Source organism: Clupea harengus, chromosome 10 (assembly GCF_900700415.2).
Source record: "Clupea harengus chromosome 10, Ch_v2.0.2, whole genome shotgun sequence".
Classification (NCBI taxonomy): domain Eukaryota; kingdom Metazoa; phylum Chordata; class Actinopteri; order Clupeiformes; family Clupeidae; genus Clupea; species Clupea harengus.
Window position 1 is genome coordinate 22121814 of NC_045161.1, and position 10491 is coordinate 22132304.

General features: G+C 44.7%; 1 protein-coding gene across 1 annotated transcript in view; it reads left to right on the forward strand.

Moving 5' to 3' along the window:
* Positions 1 to 9393, forward strand: part of kita (KIT proto-oncogene, receptor tyrosine kinase a) — a 34968-nt gene extending 25575 nt beyond the window's left edge. The window contains 8 exon segments of the mRNA XM_012821671.3: positions 246 to 387; positions 1671 to 1771; positions 2103 to 2233; positions 3928 to 4050; positions 4269 to 4380; positions 7856 to 7955; positions 8527 to 8632; positions 9092 to 9393. Of these exon segments, the coding sequence (XP_012677125.1) occupies positions 246 to 387; positions 1671 to 1771; positions 2103 to 2233; positions 3928 to 4050; positions 4269 to 4380; positions 7856 to 7955; positions 8527 to 8632; positions 9092 to 9265 (989 nt within the window). The 3' untranslated portion in view covers positions 9266 to 9393.
* Positions 9394 to 10491: the final 1098 nt, after the last annotated feature.

The following is a 10491-nucleotide window of genomic DNA, read 5'->3' on the forward strand; positions in this document are numbered from 1 at the left end:
TTTGTGTGTGTGTGTGTGTGCATGCGTGCGTGCATGTGTGTGTTTTGTGTGTGTGTGTGTGTGTGTTTGTGCGTGCGTGCATGTATGTGTTTGTGTGTGTGTTTGTGCGTGCGTGCATGTATGTGTTTGTGTGTGTGTTTGTGCGTGCGTGCATGTATGTGTTTGTGTGTGTGTTTGTGCGTGCGTGCATGTATGTGTTTGTGTGTGTGTGTATGTGTGACACTCATGTGACGCTCCATCCTCAGGTCCCACCCTTGTGATCACGGAGTACTGTTGCTTCGGCGACCTCTTGAACTTTCTGAGGAAGAAAAGAGACTCGTTCTTCTGGTCCAAGGAAGAGGAGGACACTCACTACAGAAATGTCCCAATGCAGACTAACGGTTCCAGGTGAGCAGGACTGAACACCATGGAGCGGAGTGCAGGGGTGGATCATTTGAAATCTACAACGACATGACTGCAAAGGGGTTAATAAGGATAGTATGTAACTAGATCAGGTTAATCAGAGGTTAAGGAGGTTAAAGGATAAGGGTTTAGGTGGTAGAATGGGATGTAGGTTTGGTTTTGGACAGAATGAGATGTTTCGGCTCGTCTCCTCACAGGGAATGTTGAGTTTGGTTTGCCACCACTTACCTCAGCTCTTACTGGGTCTACCAATAAAATGTTTGCCCTTACAGAGATGCCCCACCAAAATATCCAGTTTACAGTAAGATGTCGACAAAACAATGGACACAGTAAAATGTTGTGGAGTGGTTACACCAGACTGTTTGTATTTGACAGGAAGATACTTTGTTAAGGTGAAACTTTAGACAGCAATCACTCCTGCCCCAATGTAAATCCCTATGTTGAGATGAAAGAAGGATTTAGGCAGGTAAATGGACTGCATTTATATAGCACTGTGCCGTCTTCGGTAAGCTCTACGCTGACAGCCAGCTAAACTCTTCCTACAAATCACGACTCTGAAGATGTACGTAGTCCACAGGTTTAATGATAATAGATAGGAAGTGTAAACTGAAATTTACAAAAGACATAGACAAATAAATTCGAGCATAAACATATAGTCATTGCATACAGTTACGATAGGTTAAATAAACATATATTGTATCTCACAAAATTCACAACAAAGGATAAAACATACCAACGATGCCTTGTTAAGGTCCAGATGTATGCAGGTTAGCTGTAGATAACACGAACATTAAATAATACGCTTGAATTGGCTGAACTGATTAGTTCGTTTGTCTTATTTATAGTTATAAACGGGTCACGCGAATTGACAGTTAAGGCTTGATTTGTAAAATGACAACTTGAAATAAAAACACTTATTGAAATGCACGAACCATAACGGAAACACAATAGAATGTTAAACATTGTGACAAAACATCTATTCTCTCACCTCCCAACCAGACACATCGTAACAAAACAAGCACATCTCTACTCATAGAGCACTCAAAGCGCTTCACACAGATGAATGCCTCAGACTTCTACCCATTCGCACACCGATGGCTATCTAAGGTGCCAACTGCATATTGGGAGCGGTTGGGGGTTCAGGGTGTTGCTCAAGGACACTTCGACACTTGGTGAAGAGGAGTCGGGATCAAACGCCTCCTCCTGATCCACTATCGCCAGGTACATGCAAAGGCATGAACTGTGTTCTTTCTCTGGTCTTTCCCCAGGGAGCCCAACAACAGCTACGTGGTCATGAAGCCTGCAGTGACTCGTCCTCTCGCACCCGCACCCACTCACCCCTCAGGGAAGAGACGATCACTACGCAGAGGTGAGATGAGATGGAGCCCTGTTCATTCTCTTCTCTTCTCTTCTCTTCTATTTTTCTTCTCTTCTCTTCTCTTTCCTTCTCTTCTCTTCTCTTCTCTTCTCTGCTCTTCCCTTCTCTTCTCCTTTTCTTTTCTCTTCCCTTCTCTTCTCTTCCCTTCCCTTCCCTTCTCTTATCTTCTCTTCTCTTCCCTTCTCTTCTTTTCTCTTCTGTTCTCATCTCTTCTCTTCTCTGCACTACACTTTTTGCTTTCTTGTACAGTGGTGCTCCTTTCTGTTGCGTTGTCAATCGTTCATGAGCACATTTTGAACAGCTGTGTGTCTCTCTGTCTCAGGTACCTCTGCTAATGAGTCTGACCTGCTGAATGAGCCGACGCAGGATGACGCCCTCCCTCTGGACACTGAGGACCTGCTCAGCTTCTCATACCAAGTGGCCAAGGGCATGGACTTCCTGGCCTCCAAAAATGTAAGCATCTCTTCTTTTCTCTTCTTTTTTGTTTTCTTTTACATTTTTTGTTGTATTTTACTTTAAAGTGCCTTTCAGGACACTGTCATTGCAGGGGGGAGGGGAATCCAAGTTATAAACAAAAAGCATTCTTAAGTAAGAATTCCCATTGAGCATATCAGCCTTAAAAGAGTTTGGAAAGCAGTGTTAAAATCAGCCTTAAAAGAGTTCTGAAAGCAGTGTTAAAATCAGCCTTAAAAGAGCTCTGAAAGCAGGGTTAAAATCATCCTTAAAAGAGTTCTGAAAGCAGGGTTAAAATCAGCCTTAAAAGAGTTCTGAAAGCAGGGTTAAAATCAGCCTTAAAAGAGTTCTGAAAGCAGGGTTAAAATCAGCCTTAAAAGAGCTCTGAAAGCAGGGTTAAAATCATCACAGTGGTCCATATAGTGGGGACGTGAGTTCCAGAGCCTCTGTGCCTCTCATCTCTTCTCTTCTCTTCTCTTCTCTTCTCTTCTCCTCTTCTCTTCTCTTCTCTTCACTTCTCTTCTCTTCTCTTCTCATCTCTTCTCTTCTCTTCTCTTCTCCTCTTCTCTTCTCTTCTCTTCTCTTCTCCTCTTCTCTTCTTCTCTTCTCTTCTCTTCTCTTCTTCTCTTCTCTTCTTCTCTTCTCTTCTCTTCTCTTCTTTTCTCTCCTCATCTCCTCTTCTTTACTCTCCTTCCTCTTCTCTTGTTTTCCTCTGATGTTGCCCTCCTCTCTCATTCCTCTCTCCCTCCCTCACTTACTTATTCCTCACACACATGTGAGCTCACAGGCACTTGAACTCACATTCCTGCAGTTCAGCACATTCCGGAGCGTTTGTGTCATTCATTCAGCATATTTCCCCACTGAAAGCACAGCAGCCATGTCAGATGAACAGGCGCCTTTGGGATCCTTCTGAATCGCCACTGCCGTCTCGGAGCATGACACGGGATAGCTCATTTAATAGTGAAACATCCTTTTACACTTCAAGTTTCGTCCCAACTCTGCAACCCAAGCAGCCTCTTTGTCTGTCTTCGACATAGTCATACGATCCTGTTCACTGCTCTGGTTACTCACACACACACACACACACACACTCATGTATAGAAAAACACACACAAACAAGATCACACACACACACATGCATACCCACCCACACACACACACACACACACACACACACACACACACACACACACATATACACGTACACGTACACACACACACACACACACACACACACACACATACACACACACATACGCACACACACACGCACACACACATAAACACGTACACGTACACATACACACACACACACACACACACACACTTGCACACACACACATCCCAATCTAAAGTAATGTAATACATGCTAAGTGTAATTTATTAGGAGTTGAAATCAATGTGAGCCCCTCAATCAGTTCCAGAAAGAAAGCACTTAGCCAGGTGCCCTGTGACATCGTCTGTGTGCTTTAATGACCTTATCAATATTTCACCGCTCAGCTCTATTGTGCCTTCTGGATCTGTGAATAAGTGTGCACTGTGCCCGTGTGTGTTAATGTGTTAACCAACCAAATGGTGTGTGTGTGTGTGTGTGTGTCTGTGTGTGTCTGTGTGTGTGTGTGTGTGTGTGTGTGTGTGTGTGTGTGTGTGTGTGTGTGTGTGTGTGTGTGTGTGTGTGTGTGTGTGTTATGCAGTGTATCCACAGGGACCTCGCGGCCAGAAATATCCTCTTAACTGAAGGCAGAGTGGCCAAGATCTGTGACTTCGGACTTGCCCGTGACATCACAACTGACTCCAACTATGTTGTCAAGGGAAACGTAAGTGTGTGTGTGTGTGTGTGTGTGTGTGTGTGTGTGTGTCTGGGTGTAAGCACACCTCAATACAATGCACACCACAATATAATGTCTGTCAGACAACATTCATGACAAATCCTTGTCTCTTGTTTTGTTTTGCCTTGCCCTTAACTGCCAGCGATGGTCCACATCCTGTGTTGTTCTGTCTGCTGTCCTCCACTCATGATGTATTTCCTGTGTAGGCCCGTCTGCCCGTGAAGTGGATGTCTCCAGAAAGCATCTTTGATTGTGTTTACACGTTCGAGAGCGATGTTTGGTCGTATGGCATCCTGCTGTGGGAAATCTTCTCTTTGGGTAAGCCTGAGCTGATTCCACACACACACACACACACACACACACACACACACACACACACACACACACACACACACACACACACACACATGGAGCCTGAGCTGAGTCCAAGTCCGCGCTGAACTTTCATTAACTTCCCAGTGTTGTTTATACAGCTGACGCTGGATCCATGAAGGTTAATTGATCCAATTTTTCCCTTTAATGGGGAGAATGAATGCGCAATAAACTGCTGGTGCTCTATGCATTTCCTATTTTAAACTAATAACATTACTGCTTGTGTGTTTGTGTTACTTGGAAACAACTATTCTTAAATTAAGTTGAATGACCTTAGCAGACAAGTAGGGAAGAATGTTCAAAATAAGACAGTAAAAACATAACTAGTTTAAATTTGGTTTTTAAATAAAATTTTAGTGCTGAGTAGTTTGTTTGCTATTAAACAGCTACAGGGGACATGTTAGTTCATGCAGTGCAGCTCTAAGCTACGCTATCACAGGTGTTAAAGTAGCTGTATTCACACAGGTGCAGAATGCCATAAGTAATTACTGCCTTAGTCATTTATGATAAGGTTGCTGGGGTTTGGGAAGGCTGCCTGTTTGCGAGAATACATTTAACATTTCTACCAGAGAGAGAGAGAGAGAGAGAGAGAGAGAGAGAGAGAGAGAGAGAGATAACTGGGTACTACTGCATGCTGCAGAACATTTGAGACAGAAAACATTCAGCATGAACACTTATGCCAAATTCCAAGCGTGTTCTGTGGGTGTTTAGGCTTGAATGGAAACATTTTCTGTCTCCTTGAGAAGTGGAGAGTGAAGGACTTTGCAAAGACCTGACAATGTCCTGATTTAACCCAAGAACCATAGACGCTCCAGAAGGGGAACCAAGGTATTCCGAGATATGTGCTGAGAACAGGACTATAGGTACATGTCCTCAGCAATGCCCAGGATATTATCGCAAAGACAGTCTGGTTTCTAGATCTTGAACCTTAAACCTTAAACAGAAAGTTGATAGGATAAAATAATGTAAGGATAAAATATACCATTTCCAGTGGTACTTTATATCTAGTGTTCAGTATAGTGCACATTGCAGTCCTGTGTGAATTGGACACTGCAGACCAAAGGTTTGTTCCAGTCCAACCCAATACAAACATGCTTCTCTTTATGCACCCGTGACATTAGCCTCTAAACTAGCGCTGCGCTGGCTGTCCCCATATCAAATCAAATCAAATCAAATCAAACTTTATTTGTACGGCGCATTTCATACAAGGAAGTAACACAATGCGCCTCACAGTAGGAAAGAAAAGGGCGGGGGGGGGGTTTACAAACACTTGTAAAAAAACACACAGATTTTCAAGAGATAAATAAATAAATAAAATAAAATAAACGTACTAACCGCACTGGCACCGTAAAGGACTACTCAGCACGGTCATCGTCAAACTAAGCTGCTGGGGGGGGATTACAAACACTTGTAAAGAGACACAGATAAGTAAATAAATAAATGGTACATTAATGTTAAATAAATACATTTTACAAGTTACAAAACACTTATAAAAAGACACAGATTTTGCCAGAGATAAATGAACAGGAAATTACGTACTAACCGCACTGGCACCATAAAGGACTGCTCAGCACAGTTATCGTCAAACTAAGAGACAGCTGCTGGGGGGGGGGGGGGGGTACAAACACTTGAAAAGAGACAGAAATAAGTAAATAAATAAATGTTCCATAAATGTTAAATACATTTTACAGTGAGTGATAAGCGAGATCAAAGAGGTATGTCTTAAGTGCATGTTTAAAGGTTTCAACCGTTTCGGCCATTCTTAGGTATTCTGGCAGAGTGTTCCAAAGGTTGGGGGCATAGAAACTAAAAGCTGCTTCCCCATGTCTCTTTGTCCTGGCTTTTGGAACTGTTAGAAGTTCAGTGCCGGAGGACCTCAGGGATCTACTGGGTGTGTACCTTGAGAGCATGTCTGTTATATATTCAGGTGCATGACTATGGAGTGATTTATAGACTAGTAGGAGAACCTTGAAATCTATTCTAAAACTAACAGGTAGCCAGTGCAGTGATTTTAATACTGGTGTGATGTGCGCTCTCCGTCTTGTTTTAGTGAGGACTCGCGCTGCTGCATTCTGTATTGTTTGTAGTTGACTAATGGCTTTTTTTGGTAGACCAGACAAAAGCGAGTTACAGTAGTCTAGCCTGCTCGTGATAAACGCATGCATCAGTCTTTCGGTGTCAGCCTGAGCGAGAAACGGTTGCACCTTAGCAATGTTTCTCAAGTGATAAAAAGATGTTTTAATTATATTTTTGATATGGGTTTCAAAATTGAGATCTGAGTCAAGTATGACGCCTAGGTTTCTGGCTTGGTGCTTGGTGTTAAGTGCTAGTGTTTTTAAGTGTGCAGTTAGTTTCTCTCTCTCGTTTTTTTCACCAATGACTAATACCTCTGTTTTATCTTGGTTTAGCTGGAGAAAGTTTTGTGACATCCATACATTTATATCAGAAATGCAATTTACCAAACAATCAATAGAGCTGTAGTTGTTGGGTGTTACAGAAATATAGAGCTGGGTGTCATCTGCATAGCTATGATAGTCGATGTTGTTCCTCCTAATTACACTACCAAGGGGTAGCATGTATAGACTGAAAAGTAAGGGCCCTAAAATGGATCCTTGAGGGACCCCACAGGTCATACAAATGTTTTTTGAGCTGTGGTCTCCGAGGGCGACAAAGTATTCCCGGCCAGTTAGATAGGTCCTAAACCAGTTTAGGACCGGACCAGTGAGGCCAACCCAATTTTCAAGTCTATCAATAAGGATATTGTGATCAACAGTATCAAAGGCTGCGCTCAGATCCAGAAGGGCCAAGACAGATAGTTTTTTGGAGTCAGCATTTATCCTGAGATCATTTACAACCTTGACTAATGCCGTTTCTGTGCTATGATTGGAGCGAAAACCAGATTGGAAGGTGTCAAATGCACAGTTAGCATCTAGGAAATTATTTAACTGTTTAAAGACAATTTTTTCCAGGATTTTGCTTAGAAAGGGAAGGTTAGAGATGGGTCTAAAATTGTTTAGAACTGAAGAGTCTAAATTGCTTTTCTTCAGGAGGGGTCTCACCAGGGCAGTTTTAAGTTCTGATGGGAAAATACCTGTAAGCAGGGAACAGTGGCTAGAATGTCCTTAGACACAGAGTCAAAGATGTCCAGCTGGTTCATTTCCCAGTGCAGCCAGGCTTGTCTGTGAGGCTGATGCACAACACTGCTAGGACTGACAGGGATGAGGAGAGGGCAAGGACGCTGTAGGGTCAGACGTGGCGTCACTCAGTCCCAGCTCAGGAGGTTTTACAGTACAGGAGCCTCATGCCTACTCTCTCTCTCTTTCTCTTTCTCTTTCTCTTTCTCTTTCTCTTTCTCTTTCTCTTTCTCTCTCTCTTTCTTTCTCTCTCTCTCTCTTTCTCTCTCTCTTTCTCTCTCATGCAGGCAGCAGCCCATACCCTGGGATGCCTGTGGATGCCAAGTTCTACAAAATGATCAAGGAAGGGTACAGAATGGATGCACCTGATTTTGCACCCAGCGAAATGTAAGTGGTCCTGTTTGCCTGCGTGTGTTTGTGTGTGTGTGTGTATGTGTGTGTGTGTGTGTGTGTGTGTATGTGTGTGTGTGTGACTCCCCCCATCACGGTCACAAAAACTAAGCGATAATTTGCCCCAGATGTGTCCACAGCCACAGTGTCTCTACTGCCAACAACTCCAGTGGCTACAGCCGACCTCCGGTTTACACAGAGTAGCATTATCTCACGGCATCGTTAGTCACATGGTCCTAAGCACAACACCTATGATCATGAATGTGTTTTTCAAAACAAAGGCATGCCCGGGCCTTATCCAGGAATCTCCCTATATTCTTTTGTCTCCATACACTTTTTAAAGATTTATTTTGGGCTTTTTATGCCTTTGTTTTGGAAAGGACAGTGAAGTTGTATGACATGAAGCGAGGCGGAGAAGAGGTGGGGAGAGGACCGGGAAAATGGCATCAGGCCAGACTTGAACCTTTGTCCCCGCGGGCAATGAAGCCCGTAAATGGGGGGGCTTATCGGCTGGTGAGGGTGGTGAGGGTGGTTTGATGGCAGGCTTTGATGTTTTGCTCTGCCACAGGTACCTGGTGATGTGCTCGTGCTGGGACACAGACCCTTACAGGAGGCCTTCGTTCAGGAAACTGGTGGAGAAGGTGGAGTTGCAGCTCTCGGACGCTACCAAACATGTGAGCTTCTCCGTCGCTTCTTGAGTTCTGTGACACCTGTCCTTCGCTTCTTGAGTTCTGTGACACCTGTCGTCATTAGGAAGTTTGGGATGGACAATATTGGTGAAACTGTAGAGTGTCAGAGCTGTGTTTCAGCTTTTATCAGGGATTGAAATTACATGAAAACTCTTTCTCTTGCTGTCTCTCTCTCTGTCTGTCTGTCTCTCTCTCTTTCTCTTGCTGTCTCTCTCTCTCTGTGTTTGTCTGTCTCTGTCTCTCTCTCTTTCTCTTGCTGTCTCTCTCTGTCTGTCTCTCTCTGTCTCTCTCTCTTTCTCTTGCTGTCTCTCTCTCTCTGTCTGTCTCTCTCTGTCTCTCTCTCTTTCTCTTGCTGTCTCTCTCCTCTCTCTGTCTGTCTCTGAAACTCTGTTTTTGTGTCTCTCCCTGTCCATTAACCCTCTTCCAATCACCACTTCTCCATAGATTTATCTGAACTTCAATTCACGGTTTCCTGCCACCAATGTTGCCCGCGAAAACCAGCTCCCTCCGAACGCCGTCACCCAGAGACAGAGCTCCACGGGGGGCCACCACAGCCCCCCCTCCCAGCCTTTGCTCCACGCCCAGGAGGCCGGGGGGACACGACCACGTCAGGTGTAGGCACCACCAAAACCCCAACTCTGACATTTTATCCACCAGGCCACCTCAGGCCAGTGCCTAAGCAGGACCCTACCCCAGCACCCAACACCACGCTCCGGCTTCAAGCCACTGACGTCGCCCCCTGAGACCCCCCCCCCCCCCTCCCCCAAGGGTCCCGCTGGTGCTTCCTCGTCCCTAAAGGGTTACGGCTGGGCTGGACAAGCAGGAGGAACGGGTCCTGCAGACCCCCACTAACCTCCTGGACGGAGGAGAACGTCTCTCCCTTCGTTTGGCAGAGAAGCACAGTCGTGACTCCTTTCCGAGACCCAAGTGAATCATTGGGAATTTTTTTTGGGGGGGGTGATGGAATGAACCGGACCAAATGGGGTTAATCGTTCAGTCACCACTCTGGAGTCATGTCACCCTGTTTCATTGTTGGTTCTGATTCTTGACTCTTGGCTCGCGTCCTAAAGTAGCAGCTCTTCGCCCTCTGGGATACGGCCTCATTGTAATCCAGCCAGAAACTGTGCAGATGAAGCCCGGGCTGACGTGAGCCCTCCAGACTTCTCCCAGTATTACACTCCCCTTTCTGTGTCTTGCGTGGGGTTTTCTGTCCCAAATAAGACTGCATCAGGGTCAGCACGACTGACCGACTTTACAGGAGGAGTGCCGATCACGATCAACAAACAGTACTGCCAAAAAAATGCAGTGTGAACTACTTGTTTCAACTGTCCCCCTCTGCAAATAGGACCGCTGTTGCTCATTTACCATGCAAATCTCTCCCTGGTACTTTTTGCGAGTCTTAAGTTAATTATCAATTCACAGGGGAAAGACCGTATGAGGAACTCTCTCTGTTTTACACAGTTCTGCCTTTATGTGCTCTTAGTGGGTCCTTCTACACATGACAGATGGCGGAGTCAACCGGCCAACTGCTCTCCACATTTCAGTTCAAGGACGTTTATGAGCTGTGAGATTCCAAAGTCTGCTTGTCAGCATTCCTGATTCTATCCCAAAATCATCTGTTCCTTAATGTGTCATTCTCTCTCAGTTGTTCCGCTTGCTATTTATGCCCATGTCCTGAATTCTCGTTCCCTAGTATTTCACCAGCACCGTATAGCCGTGTTGTTTTTTCTCTTCAATCACTATTTTAATTCCAATATCAGTATTTTTTCTCCGGTTCTGTCAAGATGTCTGTCTATTGTCTATTCTAATGACAGTCGGTTAGTAAGCACTTTGCATGAGAATCG